Here is a 19,938-nt window from a genome sequence, read left to right on the forward strand (position 1 = left end):
AATTAGTGGTTCACCCCCTACAGGCCAAATGCTACTATTCTTGGTGCCAACTAGGAAAGGGAGAGGAGAATATCAACATAGAACAAACACATGCTCTCTCTCTCTCACACACACATCCTCCCTTCCTCTCCCTCTTTCCCTCCTAAATAAGAAGTGGAGGTAAACTAATGTTTGGGACTGGGTTAGTGGATGAGACCTGGATCAGACAGGCTATGGGGGTAGGGGTGTTGTTGGTGGTAAAATTCAGAACAAAGCAAACAAGGAACATGTTTTTGTCTGTTCCTATTTAAAGCAAAAATACACAGATAGAGGAATTGATGATCTGCCTCATGATCTGCCTCAGTTCAGGTTTTGCATTCTCTTCCATCCACATTGATCTGGGCTAGATCTGATCTGTGCTGTCAGACTTATTTTAAAATTCCTCAGTCTATGCAAGCAAATTTAGCCAGACCCAACGATAAAGACTCCATCTTCCATTCCAAAAAGAAATGCTGGCAATGAAGTAGATTTAATTAACATAGATTAATACTAAATAAAAACCAAAACTTCTATTAATGCACACAAATGTTTTCAAATGCCAGTGTCCCTAGTGAAGGACTAGAGACTGTAACAATGTCTGCCTTGTCTCCTGTCTTCCTTCATCCATATTTCTCTCTGTTACCTTCCATCCTTCCTACCATCTTTAAATTCAATCTCTCCTTCCATCTCCCCAGCAATTGCTCCACGTTGTGTGAAAACATCAATCCATACTGTGTTATTCACTGTGGACTACTGTGCGCTCTGTGTGTGTCTGGGTGGACAGCCTTCATTCATCACACACACACTGCACTGTATGGCAACTACACCAATCCATCTTTCAATTTCATAACAGAGAAGGGGGGAGGGGGGGCGGGGGTGTAAGAAGGAGCAAACAACACGCTGATGCAAAGTAAAGGAAGGACAAGAGCCAAGACGAGAGAGAGGACAACAAACATGATCACTGAGAGTAAGAGAGAGGAAAAAGCATTAAGACGGCCTTAACCTCGTGCTTTTGTAACAACACTCATAATTGTCCGTTGGAACTTTTACTGCAAGTGTAACAACTGTTGTGGAGTAGTAAAATGTTCATATCCCTCCGTTGGCTCCCCCAGGTCTAGCTTAAAAGCATCATGCTCCACAGCCTATCAGTGATGGCACAAGGCAACCAATCAGAGCAGAGGAGTAGTGGGATGGACGGCAAGGTTTTTTAAAAAAAAATGTAGCCTGAGGGCCGCAAACACAGACCAATAAACAAAACACGTTTACAGGAATCTTTGTACTTACATGTGTGTCGAGCCAATGAGTAGTTGGACGTCCCCCCACTGGTTGATCCAAACCCTTCGGGTGCCTGACCCGTGGCTCGGGCACGGGACAAACCCTTCGGTGGCTCAATCTCCGCGCCAAACTCTGCTCCGATGACGCCCAGCAACACAATGGCGGTGGCTTGTTTACGTCGTTCCTCGTATGAGTTGGAGATCTTCTTGGCGTTGGGAGGAAGGTTGGACAGGCAGCCTGAGAGACAGAGAATTTGAGAATTTTACAACTGAAATATTAGATATGTTACAGGATATGTTAGGGATTCTTCAACAGGAGGGCATTTGACTATAAGTAAGCAGCAAGCACACTTCTAGTTTATTGTGTATTTATCCGTTTAATGTTTATACTATGGTAAGTTGATTGAAGGAGTTTGCTCTCAGTGTGGGTGGTGTTTCAGCTGAAGAGAAACAGAGTCTACAGAGAACTTGTTTTTCATTTCTCCTTAGAAAATTTCCTTTTCATGCTGAAAGGTGTTTTCAAAAAAAAAAAACCCCTCCAAGTATCCAGTAGGGAGCAGGCACACTTCAATTGTCCTGCTATTAACCATTAGTCACACACCCACACCCACCCACCCCCCCACACACACCCACACACAATCAGCCACATGTCTTATTGTCCTGCTGGAAGTCTTTAGTCACAGTACGCACACGCACACACACACACAAAGTGTCACAGTGAGGGTCGTGTTCAAAGACCTGGAAGCATTTTGGCCACGTGTAACTCAGAAACCCTTTGTACACGGGTGTGCGAGTGTGTGTCTCATGGGCGTGTCTATTCATCCACCAAGACAGGGCCAAATCACCTCTTTTGTATATGTGTGTGCCTGTGTGTGTGTGTGTAACAGGGTCTGAACAGAAGAAGCAGCAGGAAACTGAGCTGCTTTTTACAAAATACATGAGTGTGTGTGGAAGAAAAGTATATGTGTGTGTGTTTTTCATATGAGTGACACAGTAGGAGAAAAGAGTTCCATACACACCTAAGATCAAAGGCCCAATAAGGACTACTAAAGATTGCACGTGTGGGTGTGCGTGTGTGTGTGTGTGTGTTTGAGCAAGACCACCTCCAGCCTGTGATTTCTACTTTTTATTCCCTCTCTGGACGGGTGAGCACAGCACCGCACGCACGGACGCACGGACGCACACGGACGTCCGCGCTACAACTGTGATTTGCTATTGTTCAATAAACAGATGTCACTTTGCAGTCTGGGAAACTTTGAGGTGTCATTTGTTGTATGTCCTTTTGTCAGAAACTTTCACAAGACAGTCGACCTGTGTTCTTTGATTTGTAATCTTATTTTCCATAAGAGCTGCTCTGGAAACAGTCACAAAACCAAAACAACAAAAACTTCAGACTCCAAAGCTAACAAATGAGCAATGATGGAGGAGCTTTATCTCTATGGATGCAGATAGTACAAAGATGATGTCTTGTCATCACATTTGGTCCACTCTGTGTATACGACTCGTGAGCCCCCTCCCCCATATTTCCATAACTATACCCTGGTTCTCTTTATAATGAGTTTGCTAAAGGCAAGCTGTCATTTGGAAGAAGGCCCAGCGGCCATGACTGATAAATGGATTACAGATGGCATCCATCCCCTGGGCAAGACTGGGCCAGTAGATAACAGAATTACAGAGAGACTCCACAACCGGAATCAGTAAAAAGTTCAGATTTACTAAAGAGCCAAAGGTAAAGATGGACAGAGGCACCGTCACAAAGACAGAATCAGAGAGACGGAGACAAACGCATTCAGAGACAGAGAGAGAGAGAGAGAGACAGAGAGAGAGACAGAGGGAGAGAGAGAGAGAGAGAGAGAGAGGGAGAGAGAGACACTAAGTTTGATTGATTCAGAAAAAGAGAGGGTGTGAGACTAACGGACTAAGTCGGTACGTTACCATGCACTTTAAAACCTTGATTATAAAGCGATTAAGGTAAAACAAAATCACGTCATGTATAAACCTTATTGCGCACAATTCAGAGCATGATAACTCTGAGTAGCAGACCTAGATTATGCAATTCTAAACCACTAGAATAAATAATTGAAGTTTGCCACCTCCCCTTGCATGTCCTCAGTGTGAGGACTCGTCTCAGAGAACAGCGGCATCCTATTGTTTTTGTCCATGGATGGGACTTGTTGTACATTTTGCATTAATCCCGGTAAGGACAAATAATCACAGTATTGAGTGCATTTAAACATGTTGAGTGAGACAGAGAGAGATATTTGTGCAGACTGTCAACAGGTAGCGAGGTGACGCTACCTGTTGGTCGGCAGCTTCACCTCCTCGCCGCATGGAAAGAACATGGATGGATTTTTTGAAGCTGATCGATCTCCTTCCTTCACGACCGACAGATCTATTATAATGACATTGTATCTAAATCCTATTTGGTGTCCGACCCGCGCCCAAACATAACCCAATAATCTAAAAAAAGGGGGGACGGACAACCTCCGCCTCGCTCATCCCCGCGCTCGTCTCTGCTTGGTTGTATCTTCATAAAAACGAGGAGGGTGGAGGGGGGATGGACTGAAATAAAAAGGCTTTTGGGCTGAAATGACATTATCTATAAAGGATAGAATCTATTAAAAAGGCAAGATGGATTAATGCAGCAACCTGTGGAGCCCAAGCAATCAATAAAAAGATCAGATATATACATGTGACGTGAATGAGAAGATAGAGAGATGAAACAAGAAAAAAAGACGTGTGACACCTGTTATAATAAAAATTAGCAAAATCAAAATGTGCTGCTTTTCAAGGTATAGAAAATGATCTTTAGACAAACATTAAGTTTCATTTTGTTTTGAATTAAGACATGAATTTTGGTTAGAATGTCATGGCAGGAGGAGAATGAGGAAAAGGGGAGAGGAGAGAGAATACAAATTAAAAATGAAGAAGGCAAAGAAAGGAAAGAAAGAAGGAAAGAAAGAAAGAAAGAAAGAAAGAAAGAAAGAAAGAACGAACGAACGAACGACAAAGGGCACCAACATAGAGCTTGTTTCTTTGTGTGAAGAGCAGCAATCAATAGAGTAAGCAAAAGCACACACACTCACAAAATGGGGTCAAGTCACCATTCGCCAATTACATCAAGTTAGAGACGAACTACTGTCATCCAGATAATAACAGCTACACATCCATTCATTTAAGAGATGAATAAAATTTAATGGCCGCCTTCTATTTTAGCAATTCAAAGACGTGCACAGAATGATCTGACCCAAACTGCTTCACAATACAGGCTTCTTTTGTGTTAAAGCCTGGAAAGGAAAGGTGCAACTTCAATCAGCAATCAAATTCAGCAAGTTAAAAAAAGATTCTTGCGGCCCGCCCGCCCCCAAAACAGGATATCGGATCCTTGAACTTCCAGTTACTGTTATATTCCTGATTGTCTCATCCTTCAGGTTACTCATGCCCCCAAAACCCCAGCATGGCTCCCATCATGCACCTCAAGCTCTGCCTCCATTGGTAATCAATGAAGGACTGGTAAAAACCTGATCACTAGGGACCGTGGGAGGCGGATCAATAACAGCAGGAAACTACTGTGAGAATGAGGGTGGGAGGAAAGAAAGTGTTATGTGAGAACAACTAAATAAAAACAAACAAATGCATGCTGCGGAAATTTGGCGCTGAACGCAGCTTGAAGCCAAAACAAAAAACCCTTCAAACTTTGTTACATCTTTAAGAGACGTGGGAAAGTTCCAGAAAACAAAAGAGCAGTGCTACAGTGTTGGAGGGGGGGAGGGAGGGGCCGGGGGTTTGTCCTTACAGCAAATGTCAGGAGACAGCAAATCTGGGCAAATAATTGAAAACACAATTAAGTTGATAGAGGAAAAGAAAAAAGATCTGAAGGAAGGTGGAGAACCTGAAATGTCCGCTGCCCTTCCACAAGGCGGAGTCAATCTGAAGGTTAAGTGTATTTTGACACAGGCGGTTCAGCTATCTCTGCTCACTTAGACATTGGGGTTGGGGGTTACAGCTGACAAAGACACTGGGGATTATTTTATTAGAATGATTTTGTTTTCCAAGATAATGCGTACATTTCTCTCAGCCAGCTCTGGGCTTCGTCAGGACATGTCTACTGTTTTGGGCCTTTAAAGCCTTTTGAGACGTCATATGTGATGTCAGCAACCTTTACTATCAAAAGAACCATTTTGAACACTTTGGCCTTAGAGTGAAGGAAACTATTAAAAAAAAAAAATTGTAAAGTGGAGAAGCTCTGTTCCGTTCGGCCCGTCAGAGTTCAGCAGCTCCGTCTGCACAGTTCACATCCTCCTCACAGGAAACTGAGTCTACTGGAGCCGAGCTGATGGCCTTGATTTGCAGACTGGTAATGTTTGTTGTCGGGAGAATAGATGCACTGATATTTCAATGAACAACATTTTCATGTATTTACCGCCCGCGAACGGCTTTCGACAGCTTTCAGCGCCGCGTCTCCAGAGCATCAAGTGGAGTTTGGAGATTTGATCTGATGCTTAAAAGTCAATTGGCTCTACTCTGCTTTTCACAGCAGTCTGACGTTGCTCTCTTTCTCTCTCATCCCAAAAGGAAAGGCGCCGGGCGGTACACGTAAGCTAAAACGCACAATTCTAATTGACGTATAAGCTACACATATTTACAATCAGAGAATCTAAAAAGGGGGTCGCGAGGGAGTTACTAAATGGGGAATTACTGTATATGGTGGAAAATATAGCATTACATAGTGAAGATTCAAGCCTGTGCTGTTCTACGTGCAGAATGTTGCGGAAAATTATAAATGTTGCGAGGTATTCCAAGCACATAGGAGGAGTGACATCACAAAAACAGTGATTACTACTATCAACAGAACGAGTACAGGGCAGATGGAGTACGGCTTTCTACCGTCAATCACATTAACTTTACTCAACCCCATAATTCAAAAATATGAAGCCAGAGATTATCGAGAGCCGATGGTTTAATGTTTTTATCATCCGTTATCAACGACGTGTTTGTTTTGAGGTTTAATGTGCGATGTTATAGCTTTTTAATCCGGCCAATATTCGGAGAGCCCTGCGAGCTGTCACGGGCCTTCTCTTAATGGTTCACACTGAAAAATGAGTCTGGATGTTAATTTCCCTAATGCAGAGACATTGCACCTCCATCAAAACACTTCTTCATAAAGAAGGTATTATTTTTAATAGAGACGCCGCAGCGTTGTCACGTTCTCGGCGCTCACACGGCCATGAATCAAAGCAATCTGACAGAATTAGATTTCACCCCCGGCAAATGAAAAGCACCACGTCTTCCATTGTGAGAGAAAAAAATTTAAATTACCACCAGAAAATAAGTCATCACGCAGGGGGGAGAGCAGGGAAAACTATGACCATAATAAAATAATAAGCTTACAGTATATATAAATAAGTATATATCTCACAAAATAATAATAATAGTAAAAACACTACTACGGCTTCTACTACTACAATCACTGACAAAAACTGGAAAGATGGCGATAACAAAAACACCTTATACTTTATAGAACAAACAATTACCACAAAATCAAACATGTCACATAACAGGACTGTTCATGTTGATACAAAGGCTGAAAGCTGATCAGTCAAAAGTGGGGAAAAATGTAGAGAATCAAGGGCAGTGATCGAATAAGAAACGAGCTGATGGATTGGATCACACTGAGCTATTTTATATGAAAATGTAGAGGATGGTAAGACTGCAAAACTGAAGAAAAAAAGGGTAGAAACCGCCTAAAAACTTGAGGACATCTTTTTCATTTTTTTTAAAATCAGTGTTCAGACTGAAGTATGCAATCAAGTCAAGATGTCTGACAACTCATCCAGCCCCCCGATGAGAGAAGGAGACAGAGGGGAGGCAGTGAGAGGTAGAGGGGTGAGAGAGAGGGGTACAGAGAGAGAGAGAGAGAGAGGGGGGGGGAGAGAAAGAGAGAGAGAGAGAGAGAGAATCAAATCTTCAGCTTCTGTCATTCTGTCACATGAACATTTCAATTAGAGTGGAAGAAATGCGAGTCTTGCCTGTGGAAACCTGCAGTACATGTTTGACATATATAACATATTTACTCATATGCACATGATCACAGGAGGCTGTTTACATGAGCTCAAGCTTAAACTGTGATTAAGCTCCATCTCAAGATCCGTCTTAATCACAGCACCGCCTTATTTGCATTATAATTGGATTATGAAGGTGCGTGTAAACAAAGCCATTATCACACTGGCCCATAAACCCATAGGTCAAACGTGTGTGTGTGTGTGTGCATTGCATGTTGACGTGGTAACATTACGCTGTTAAAAGGAAGATAACACACCTATGACCCACGCCATCTGACAGACAGACAGACAGGCAGACAGACAGGCAGGCAGGCAGGCAGGCACACACACACACACACCTGTCTTATAGTTCATTGGACACTGTGATAACCTGAACATGTAGGGGGGGGATGGGCAGGTTTTGTGCAAGTGTGTGTCAAGGTTTATAAATGTGTCACAAAGATAAAGCTCTAGCCTTGGGGATGGATGTGTTTATGTGTGTGTGTGTGTATGTGTGTGTGTGTGTGTGTGTGTGTGTGTGTGTGTGTGTGTGTGTGTGTGTGTGTGTGTGTGTGTGTGTGTGTGTGTGTGTGTGTGTGTAATGATCTGAACACAGATATGGATGGAGAACCATGGATAATTACTGACTGGTGTACTGGTTTACTGGTTTCCTAGGAGACTGTCAGGATGCCTATATTAGGGTTAGGACGTTTGAAGTTTGATTCGCGGGCGAGTTTGAACGATAAACATCCTAAGTTCTAATTGCATTTTAATTTGTGCTACAATTTGTTTTCATTTCCAGCTCTCGTTTTCCTGCACTAGCTTCTTCGGGTTTGGACTCAAATATTCATTTTATTGTTTCTGTTTCCAAAATTCCTGTACATTTATTGTTCCCGAGGAATAACCTGATTGCACCACCTGGCTGTAATATAATAATATCCCTGTGTACACCATCTGGCTGCCGTAAAACACAATCATGAGAACCAATCAGATCTCGGCATCGTTTCAAACATCAGGCCGGTGTGATGAAGAGAAATGGGAGCCTCTGCACTGGCACATTAGATTAGCACAGAGCCTAGCGTTTCAGCTAATGAAATGAAAACCGCTAAAATATATTGATAGCAATACGTCAATCAGTTGATATCGAAATTGGATTTTGATGATTTTCAAACAAATTTCAGAGTTTTCATATAAAAATCCAAATGCATATCTAAAAGGTAAACTATCAAATTCTGAAAAACGTCAGAGTTCTGAAACTTGCCATCAAAAGAATACAATAAACGTTCAAATGTCTCGCCACAGTATGTGTGACAGCAGAGTAAGGTGATGAGTCTGTCACCGTGGTAACAACAGCCTGCAGCAAAGTGATTCTGTGAACATCTGTCTCTTGCTTTCTTCATCTTCCGCTCCTCCCTTCTCCTCATCTCAACTCTTTCCTCGCCTCATCTCCTCTCATCTGTCTTTTTTTTTCTTTCCCCCATTTCTCTCCTTATCCACCACTCATTACATTACATTACGATCATTTAGCAGACGCTTTTATCCAAAGCGACTTACAATAAGTGTGTTCAACAAAGGTAGATAAAACTCCTTTTCTCTACTATCTATTTTCATCTTTATCTTCACCTCCTTTTCTCTCCTCTGTGCTTGTCTGCTTGCTCCTCTTCTTTTCTCACTCTCTGCTCCCCACTCATACCTCTCCTAATGAGTTTCTCCTCCAGTCTCCTTTCCTCTCTTTCATCAGCGTAGACTAGTTAGAGTGAGCTCTTAATTAGTTGCCAGGCAACATTACCTCATTATCTCAGCCTCCAATAAGTGGGTGTCGGGGAACCATTGTGACCTTATAATTAAAGCTAGTCCCACAGAAACCTTTATTGGACATTATTTAAGCCGTCTGCTCCTCCTGCAGCCATTTTCCATCCTTTTAAAAACTGGCTCTGATGATAAACTCATTACAGCCGCCCTGGCAGCCTCACAACTGCTGTCCTTGTAGTTTTGGGCTGTCAGACCATTTAAGGAACATTAACAAGCTGTAATGCTGTTTCCCGATGAGCTAAACTGCTGCTGACAGCAGATCAGCCTTACATCATTTCCTCAGTGCAGCTTCATTTGTCTGTCCTTTTTGTGTATGACATTTCTCTCCCAAGCTGTCGTCTCAACATTGTCGTTTCTCCATCTTTCGCAATCTTCCACCAACCTGCAGTATTTTCATCACTGACCATGACAGTGGTTCAGAAATGTACTAGTAGTGAAACTGGACCATTATGTGGCTCAAAAGCTTGCTAATAAGATGGCTGCAGCAAGTCTTCATTCTCGTCTTCTTCTCTTTTCATGAGACGGAGGAAGAGGCAAAGTCCAAGACAGTGAGACCAGGACAGATTCAGAATCTCTTCTATATTATTCTGTCAACAGATTTAATACTGCAGTAATGGAAAACACACACCCACAGACACAAACACACAACTGAGAAGGAGAGAAAGTTTCCCGACAGGTATGTGATCAGTGAGCTGGCTCAGCGTCCGATTTCACTGTACAGGTTTCACGGTCTTTAAGGTTAGAAAGACAGATCCACCTGCTCGAGGAGAGACAGTGTCCTTCAGATGTAGCCGACAGCCGACGCAAGAGTGTAGCGGGGAGGGATAGCTCAGCTAGAACGTCACTGGGGGCTTTCTAACTTATTTACAAGCGACTGAACTTAAAAGGCTCAAACCACAGAATTAGAAGCTATCACAGGACTTATTCTGACAAGTAAACAGGACGATATTGATACACTGATATTTACCATAGGCGTTTGGAAGGTGTTTTGCTGAGGTGGTTAGTGTTGCTAAGGTGTTACTAGGTGGTTCTTATCATTTTAATATGCGGTTACTCAAACGTCAAAACTTAAATTCTTATGATAACGGTGAGTGTACTTCTTGTCACTTCTTAATCATCAGCATCATTTCACTGTATTTGTCCCTACCTGCTGTGATGTCATCATCAGTGACGTCCATTTCCTCCTCGGGAGCCTTCGTTTCTACTGGCTGAGCCTCAGGAGGGGGCAGGGGCGTAGTGAGAGGTTCTGCGGTCCCAGCTGGAAGGAGACAGAGAGAGAGAGAGAGAGAGAGAGAGAGACAAAAGAGGGACAAAGAGAAGAGGAGGGACAACAGAGGGAGAGGGGGGACAGGGATAGAGAGAGAGAGAGAGAGAGAGACAGAGGGGGAAAGATGGAGACAGAGGCAGAGAGAGAGAAACCAATTAGTCAGAATACAGTAAGAGGAAACATCTAGACCAACTTGTGGTTTGTCTGTCTAATAACAACAATTATTACAACAATTGGAGAGTGGAAGAAGGACATAGAAACCTGCACTGATGAGCGGCCAAAGCTGCCCCCCTCTCTCTCCCTCTACTCCTCCCTCTCTACCCCTCCCCCTCTCTCATATTTAGTGCTTTCATTTAGCCGTTATCTATCCATTGCCAATTACACATGGCTTTTCATTAGAGGCTGGCTAATGAATGAAGTGACCAAAAGGTGAGACGGCAAATGCTGGACCAATCTCTAGAGGAAACTTTGCTAATTAATTAATTAATTACGCACATGTCTGCCGGAGTGTTTTTCATTGTGCACCAGATACTTAAGGAAAAGACACAACGCAACTACAAAAGATGTGTTAAACCCATCATCCTCCAACATCAGCACCGTCACCTGAATGTTACACCTCTATAGTTTCAGTTTAGGAGCAAACATATTCTTGTTCATTAAGGCAATAATTGAATACACTCAATGTGTGTGTGTGTGTGACACACACACACACACACACACACACACACACACACACACACACACACACACACACACACACACACACACACACACACACACACACACACACACACACACACACACACACACAGTTGTTGATGATTGCGTATGCTTAAGTGATAAAAACTTCATTGGATGTAATTGAAAACTAACAGATGCTCTACTGAGACTAGATAAAAGAGACAAATGATATTTCTGAAGCAAAGGTTTCTCCTCGTTTTCCTTTTTCAGACGTTGTGCTATGTTGTTTCTTGTGCGTGTTTGTTACATTTATATGTTCACCATAAACTGACATTTTCTTTATGTTTAGACCACACACGGTATTCATTTGAGGGGGAAACGGTGAGAACATAGAAGGAAAGGGACAAGGAGTGGATGACAGACAGGAGGAGTTGAAGCAGGAGGGGGAGGAGTTGGCATTGTGAGCTGCTCTTAGGTCAAACTTGTCATGTCAGCCATGACACACTGCTCCCAGTATGCCTTGTTAACCTCGAGGACCTTGAGCGTCACCACCTCCTGCTTCTCCCTCCTCCTTCTCAACCTCCTCTCTTTTGTCTGTGGCTTTCACTTCTCCTAATTCTGGACCGATTCGATCCTAGATGCATTTTATGATTCCCTGAATTTGTTAATTATCAGAAGGAAATACCAAAACCCTAAGTAAAGAGTAAAGACACAATGAAAACAATAGATACATTGTTTTGTTTGACAGTTCATACATAAACATGCTATACACTGATTACTTTGACACTTTGAAAAAGGTTTTAGTGACATAATAAATGTTTGAAGACTTAAAGCCTTAATACATAACTCATGGAAAAAAAAGCCTGTGTTTTTCTTTTTCCCCCCCCCCTCTCTATCTCATCTGTTCCTCCACCTGCTCAGCTAGGACTTTCTGACACCTTGATCCCAACTGAGGTGCATCCTGGGGCAGGACAGATACCATGATCTCCTCCCTGACAGCACTGAGCTCCAGGTCAGAGCAAAGGGTGAAACAGGAGAGAGAGAGAGGCAGGTAGAGGAAGGAAGGACAATTTTTCTCTCTTATGCTACAGGAGAACTGAGAAAGATAATCAGGGAAGGTGTTGTGGAAAAGAACAGATGAAGAAAGATGAAGGCGGGACAGAAGAACAAGACGGGAGCAGGGATGAGGAAAGAGATGGAAGGATGAAATGAACCAATAAACAGAAGAAAGGGGGGAAAAAAAGGGTAAATTGCAGATGTTCAGATGATGAGAAAATGGGTGAAGAGGGAGGAAGGAGCATTGGCACAGTTGAAGAAGTGAGAACGCAGAGAAGGAGGAGAGGTAAAAGTTGAGAAAATGTGCAGCCTTCAGCTAGTTGTTGCTTTTATTTCTCTTCCACCTTCAATTCTGGGAGTCTCTTTCCTCCCACACTTGTAGTTAAAACCTCACGGCTGCTCTTTCCCCTGGAGAAGGTCGTGTCGAGCCGGACCTGAGCGAACACAGGCTGAGGAAGGCAGATGCCAACTCGCTCCTTCTCTTGACCCTGACCTTTGTTAATGGTTACTGCATAAGCCAGCCTGACAAAGGTGAAGCAAAGCCGATTAGTTCTGTCGTGGCTCGGCTTCTTGCCTACAGTAAAGGTCGTTGGAGGTGACTGTAGGAATGTTGCCGGTGCACTCTCGTAACCCTCGCATAATGTCTTCCCCCGCACATTTCATCTCCTTCACCCCAGCCGTACCCATCACCCCTAACATCAGCCTACCCGGACCCTCCTTCCTCCCCCCTGCCCCAACCGTAAAATGCACCATTTGGGCGTTTCTACCTTTTCTTGCCGACCCTACTGTAACATCCTCATTATTCACCACAGCCAAACTCGTTACACACAACCCCAGCTTCCTGTGACGCTCCTTCATCCGCCCTGCTCCTCTTTCCCCACCAATTAAAAGTGCCCTTATGGGTGTTTCTACCTTGTCTTCTACCTTGTGTGTATAAAGTTTATCCTGAGTGAGGCCCCCCTGCATCCTCTCTATGGTGACCATTTTACTCAGCAGTCATTCTTTCTTCAGTCTACACAGGACCTTGCCAGTTTGGGCCGTACTGACTGATGTGAGCTTAATACTAATGTCATCATATTCTAAGATATTTCACCTAAATATGAAAGTACATTCATCCTCTGGAGATTATAAACGTTTTCGTTTATAAACAACACACTGTCTCTGTCTGTCTGTCTGTCTTAATCCCTCATCTCCTTGTTGAGCTTAACAATTCCATTTATATTGTTTTCCCTGTGTATAAGCATTTGAAACACTTACAGGAGAGCTGAAAGGTCAGCCATGTCCATTGCTGTGTGTGCGCATGTGAGTGTGTGCGTGGATGTGTGTGGTGTGTGTGCATGTCTCAAGCTGTGAAAGTTGGATTCTGTCATTGAGTTGGTGACATTTCCCCAGCGCTAAAAGGTTAAATACAGGTGTCTTCCTTCAAATACCACAAATACCACAGAGAGGAGGAGAGGGACAAAGAGGGAGGGATGGAGAGAGAGAGTGAGAGAGAGAAGTGGAGAGAGATAGAGAGAAATGGAGAGAGATAGAGAAATGCTAGAGACAAAGGGAGAGAAGGACAGGGTGAGAGAGAGAGAGAGAGAGAGAGAGAGAGAGAGAGAGAGAGAGAGCACAAACATAAGTGAGATAAAAAAAAGAGGATGGAGAGAAAGGAAACTCTTAAATCACATTAATCCAGTTTGGTTGTGAACATGTAACACACAGTGCCGTTTTATTTCAGCTTTATTGCTCGCTGACTTTCTCAGGATGTCCAGGAAGCAGCAGGAGTCATCTCACTATCTAGTTCAGTCTGTTCCAGCGCCGCAGCACCAACATTACATTCCTTGACCCTTTGACCTCTCGCTACCTCGCCCTCTCTCTCTCCCATCCTCGCACATCCCCTGAGGTCACCGGTCCATCACTCCCCCCTCCCCCAACCCCATCCTTCCCCCGCCAGGAGGGTTACCGTGGTAACACAACACTGACCGGTGCCCGTTTCCATGGCGACTGGTCCCCTGAGAGCCCCCCAGCATCCTCAGAAACCACAGGGCAACTCCTCCAAACACACGCGCGCATGTGCACACACACACACACACACACACACACACACACACACACACACACACACACACACACACACACACACACACACACACACACACACACACACACACACACACACACACACACACACACACACACACACACACACACACACACACACACACACACACACACACACACACACACACACACACACACACCATTTTAGAGAGCCATTTCTAGTAAAAGAGATTCACCTTTATTCCCATCAGCAGGTCTAACTATAGACACATGGAGAGGGAGGTGGGTGGGAGAGATAGACAGACAGACAGAGAGAGAGATGCAGCATGTGCAAAGAACCTAAACATCTTCTAACAGCAGAGTAAACAACCTGAAGTTCCTTTTATCTGTCAATAGGAAGGAATGACACACAAAGTAAAGTATGTGACAGCTTAGACAGTACAGGTATCCGTTTGTTTGTCTGTAACGTCGGTTTGTTTGTGTGACACATCCAGGTTTGTCTAATGTCTGTTCTGCTTGTGGTCCAATATACTGTATCTAACACACACAAACACACACATCTCAGCAACGCGCCAATCAAAAACTTCCAATTACCTTTCAAATCTATCCATCCTTTATAGACCTGTCTATTTGCTTGTTTGTGTCTCTGCTTGGCTGTCTGTTTCGGTCATCACAGTGTGCACATCTTCAACAAACACACTGTTAGATGACGCTCGGTGACAGTCACTGTAGACTGAGCAGTGTGTGGACTTACGGGAGCTGACGGCGTCCACATACTGAGGCAGGTACGGAGCCCAAACGTCAATGGTGTCCTTACGCCCTGATTGGCCGATCCTTCTTAACTCGGCCAAAAGGAGTGCTTGTGCCGCTTCTCGCACCTGAAACGACAAGAGGACTGTTACACAGCTAAAAACGATAAAGGAATCCATGTCGCTCTATCCGTGTGCTGCCAACGCCACACATCCACAAAATCAACATTGACAACTAGAGGAACTAATTGCGCCATCTAGCAATAAAAAGCTTTTCCTGAGCAGCTTTTAGCGTTGTCTGTCTACCTCAGAGAATCCACTCCTCCGACATCAGCGATATCAAACTGAAATATTCTGATCTCAGTGTGTGTGTGTGTTACCTCCAGACAGCGGTCCTGCCACCTGCGGGCCAACATCTCCAGCAAAGGAGGCCTGAACTTGTCCAAGCCAAGCAGGTCAGGGAGCATCACACAGTGCATGGCAGCTAGCTGACTCCAACCTACACACACACACACACACACACACACACACACAGTTAAGATATACTCACATTATAGTCATGTTAAATCTTAATGTGAACCAAAGCCTTAACATCTTTCACAAAAACCTTCAAACTAAGACTAATGAGGTATTTTCCGGTTATCGTTGGTGCATTATCTCTGAATTAGCATCCAAAGCTAATTTTGAAGGTCAGACTATCTGGTGGCTCAACAAATGGAATCTGGTGCAGACAAGAAACCTATTAAACACATTTTTTGCTAATGTCACTTTAGGGCCTCTGTATAAAGCAGTTTTGAGCAGTTTTATACAGGTATTAGGGAAGAAACATTGGTTAAATGAATGTTTGTGAGATGGACACTGAGGAACTGTTGAGCGGCAAAGAAATTCCTCAATAATTTCTTTGTCAGAGAACACAATGGAACTTACCTGTGTTATTCAAATATATACAAAGAACACTTAGAGGTTTATTTTGAAAATATACTGTAGGAGAGAACTGGCTGGCTTGAAGAAACACTCACCATTGGTGGTCTTGGTCATTAACCTTTTAGGGACAAGGCTCTGCAAGCATTCTTACCGTTTTACATTTGATATTTCCTTAGAATGAGTCTGTTTGAGTCTAAATAAAACTGGAAGACGCACTTTTATTTACCTTATGGACATTTGCTGAAAAACTGTTGTGTTTGTTGTGTTACGTCTAAATAATTAGAGAACATTGGTTGGATGATTGAGCCTGACTGGTACAAGCAAGTATTCTGATGAAAAAGGGAGATTAGGGTGAGTATCTGGGTTTCTGTTAGTAAAGTCATTCCACTTTAGTTCAACCACCAAAGTAAACTAAATTAAATCCAACTAAATCAAACATAAGCTGATCTGAGCTCTGGAGCAGGGTTTAGTTTATTAAAACTAACTTTAAAATGAAACGCAAATGACAGCAAACGTGCTCTGTGTGAAAAGGCGGGATGTCGAAGTGTTGATTACAGGGAACTTTAAGAAATATATGTTCTTGCAGAATTTGCTTTGGGCTCAGACAGGGGCGGGGAAGTGCTTTTGCTTTCTTTGAGGTGAAAAAGCAAGCATGCAAAGATATTGAGCACAGGCATGCTGAGGTGTGGAGCAGAGAGGCAAACAGACAAGTAAACAGACAGACAGGTCAAACAGACAGACAACTAAACAAACAGGACTGTGTTACTGCACAGACATCACACAGGACTGGACTGTGATTGGTTCACTCTTCCAAAATTTGTGGAAAACATCTACTTTTTTGCTGATGAAACATACAGACATACAGAAACATATAGCTTCAGACCAAAACAAGGACAAAGAAACTATGAGAGACGACTGAATTTAACTGGACTGGGACTGCAGGAAAAAATGCAACTCCAAAGGGAAGGAAGTTGAAATGGAAAGGGACTTAATAAGAAAAATAGATGTGAGAGGAAGAATAGAAAAACAAAGAGTGGATGAAGAGACGAGGCTGTAGTTCATATCCTTTCACATTTGACTCTGTTGCATTGATGGTGACTTTCCAGTCCCAGAGACACACTGCTGTCCGAGGAAAACACAAGCAAACCTTAGATTCGTTTGAAAATCACAACGGAATCCTAAGAGACTGACGGTCCGGATCAAGACACCTTTGCATTCATCAATGCAAAGGTAAAAAATATGTAGGTAAAGGTAAAAAATATTGATTAGATGAGATGAACCGAGTGGAGATATAAGAGGAGCGGAGAGATAAATAGTTAGGACCTCAGGAGAAGGGATGGAACACAAACGAAGGGAAGGAAGCTAGGGAGAGACGATGAGGAGAGAGGGAGGAAGGTAAATAGAAGAAGGCTGAGAGACAATCCCTGAGTGGTCAGTTCAGTCTGTACCTTCATTGACTGAGGGGAAGTTATGAGTAGAACGGTAGGGGCCGGGGGAGCAAGGGGCCCCTGGAGGAGGGACCCCGGGCCCCCCCAGGGCCCCAGCAGCAGCGCTGGGGCTGGCTGCAGCAGCTTGGAAAGGGAGAAAGGAGAGAAACAGTCAAGACGGAAAGAAGAGTTTAGAGGGATATAAATCAATACCATACAAATCAAGAAGTTAACAGAGAAGAAAGAAGACAATAAAGACAAAAGAGGACAAAGAAAAAACTAAGAAGAAGCATAGATACGGTTTAATTCATTTAAATAGCAGACATGTTTGTGTTTATTTAGATTAAGAGGTTAAGGATAAAAACTAATGACATGAAATGACACCATAACTCTTTCCTGAGGTGCTGGAGCGGCAGAATCCTGGAGGATGCTGACACAGAATGTTAGCTGTGTTTAATAGAATTGTTTAATAGAAGCATTTAATGTGTATTTCAATCAAATCAAATAGTCAATATATGAACACATGTTAAGATATATTCTAAATATATGAAGTGTGTCTTAAACATAAGTTTAGTAGTAATAGTTAAGAGACTAAGACTCAATTTTTTTTTTTTTTTTTTAACAGAACAGCACAAAAAGTATCAAGCGTTTTGGAATTATCACGAGATAATCAAACTCCATCTAAAAAGGACAAATTACAATACAAAACACCATGTGCTTCTATTTACTACTATACTGAGTGTTCATTTGGTAGTCTCACATAAGAAGCTAGAATAACTATAATAATATTCTGGGATTAACTATTCAGTCATTAACCTCAGCAAATAATCTTTCCAAACAAAGTAAAACAACCCAATACTGGGTACAACTTATTTAACAAATAAAAGCAGCTCCTATTTTGAGTACATCCATAAAAACATTTTAAGTCACATTTTGAGACAGACACAGAACAAACACACAAAATAGATCGACCTGATTCAAATATTTCAAGAAGAAAACAGAGAAAAGGTGAGGCGGGGGGGTGGGGGTGTTGGACAGGCAGCAGGCTGATGCAATGCAGCAAACGAATGAATATACGGAGAGAGAGAAAGAAAGATAAGAGCGCAGTTCGGTCAGCAGCACGGAGAGGAAACGGACAAACCAGCTGCAGCCAATGACATCGTCAGCGTAACAAACATATGTGTGCGCGGACATACGGTCATTAATTCAGCTTTGATTCATGATTAAGTATTATGGACATTAGTAACTGCTGATATTGAGGTTGGAGTGAAACATTATTAAGTTCTAACAGTGATCTAACAGCAATCACAATGACAATGATTGCAGGACGCTCTCCTACAAACACAGAGAAGGTTCAAAGCATTCATGGCTCCAATCTTTTCAAGGGCTTTATTGATAAATACTAATTAGAAAACTATGAAATCAGCTAAATGAAATATTCAGCAAAAGAAATAATGCTGTTTTATTTTAAATCTATAAAATGTCATCCCTCTATTCTTGCCTAACTTTCTCCTACATAACTTTGTGAGCTGCCACACCCATCCCCCACTCCGGCCCCCCCAGAGGTCAAAGCCCAACGTTTGCTCTGTGTGGGGCTGAATATGCGTGTGGCGTGAAGAACTCCACATGCTTGTCACGCTTAGCCTTCATTATGGTCTGACAAAAGCACTGAGGCCCCAATACCCCTCGGCACCTGAGGGAGCCACCCCGACACGTGTGTGCGTGTGTGTGTGTGTGTGTGTGTGTGTGTGTGTGTGTGTGTGCGTGCGTGCGGCAAACATTACTTTCCTGGTGTGACTATGATTGTGTGTCATTCCAGGTGTTGTGATAATAGCATGTATTGTAAATCTGTGTGTGCGCGTGTGTGTGCGTGTGTGTGTGTGTGATAGGCAGATGGTGACGGCTGGTTAAAATCACCCCTACAGAGACACAAAGTGGTTTTCTCTAATAGTATGGCTGTTTCTTTATCGTGCTTGCTTTCTATGCCTCTTTCTTTCATTGCTACTATGCTACACCTGCTAACAACTTTTTTAAATCTTTGACCCGTTGACAATTGTTGTAAAACGGACACAATAAATGACATGAAAATTTGACTGATCAATGTTTTTTGATCACTTCAAACTAAGTAAGACAAAGGGATGATATGCAGCATTATCATAAATTCAGATTTCAATATGTAGAACAAAGTTATTTTGAATTTAGCTCAATTTTACACAACACAAAAATTATGGAGTGGAACTTTGATTGTGCCCAGATGGAGCTACTCAGATAAGATAAACAACGACGCTCTAATTTTGGCTCGGCGTGTTTAACGGGGGAGAATCACAAACGCGTGTTCTAAAAATGTGGAACTGTTCCGTGTTTCTTTTTTACTACATTGACCAAATTGCTTACTGTGAAACCACAACTGTGGAGTGTTTGACACATAAAAGCCTCATTCACACATGCAGTCTCTCCCTGAAATGTCCAGGGATGCTTCTTGCACGGGGGCATGTGTGAATGGGAAAGGGGGATCGATATTCAGGGAACTCTCTACCCCCATATTCCCACATCAGGACCGTGTATCATTGGGAGGGGAGATGCCTGTAAGTCTGTGTGTGTGAATGAGAGCAGGAACATTGCAGACGTAAAGACTTGTCTACT

The 19,938-nt window shown here is 42.9% G+C and overlaps 1 protein-coding gene across 1 annotated transcript in view; it reads right to left on the bottom strand.

Moving 5' to 3' along the window:
* Positions 1-19,938, bottom strand: part of wdr7 (WD repeat domain 7) — a 54,757-nt gene that overhangs the window by 17,215 nt on the left and 17,604 nt on the right. Inside the window, exons 20-23 of the mRNA XM_076163680.1 lie at positions 15,325-15,443; positions 14,950-15,073; positions 10,293-10,403; positions 1,303-1,530 (exon numbers count right to left, since the gene is read on the bottom strand). Of these exons, the coding sequence (XP_076019795.1) occupies positions 1,303-1,530; positions 10,293-10,403; positions 14,950-15,073; positions 15,325-15,443 (582 nt within the window). The remainder of the gene's footprint in view (positions 1-1,302; positions 1,531-10,292; positions 10,404-14,949; positions 15,074-15,324; positions 15,444-19,938) is intronic.

This window comes from Genypterus blacodes, unplaced genomic scaffold (assembly GCF_046128005.1).
Source record: "Genypterus blacodes isolate CSIRO-AG114 ecotype Tasmania unplaced genomic scaffold, CSIRO-AGI_Gbla_v1 ptg000133l_1, whole genome shotgun sequence".
In the NCBI taxonomy this organism is placed as follows: domain Eukaryota; kingdom Metazoa; phylum Chordata; class Actinopteri; order Ophidiiformes; family Ophidiidae; genus Genypterus; species Genypterus blacodes.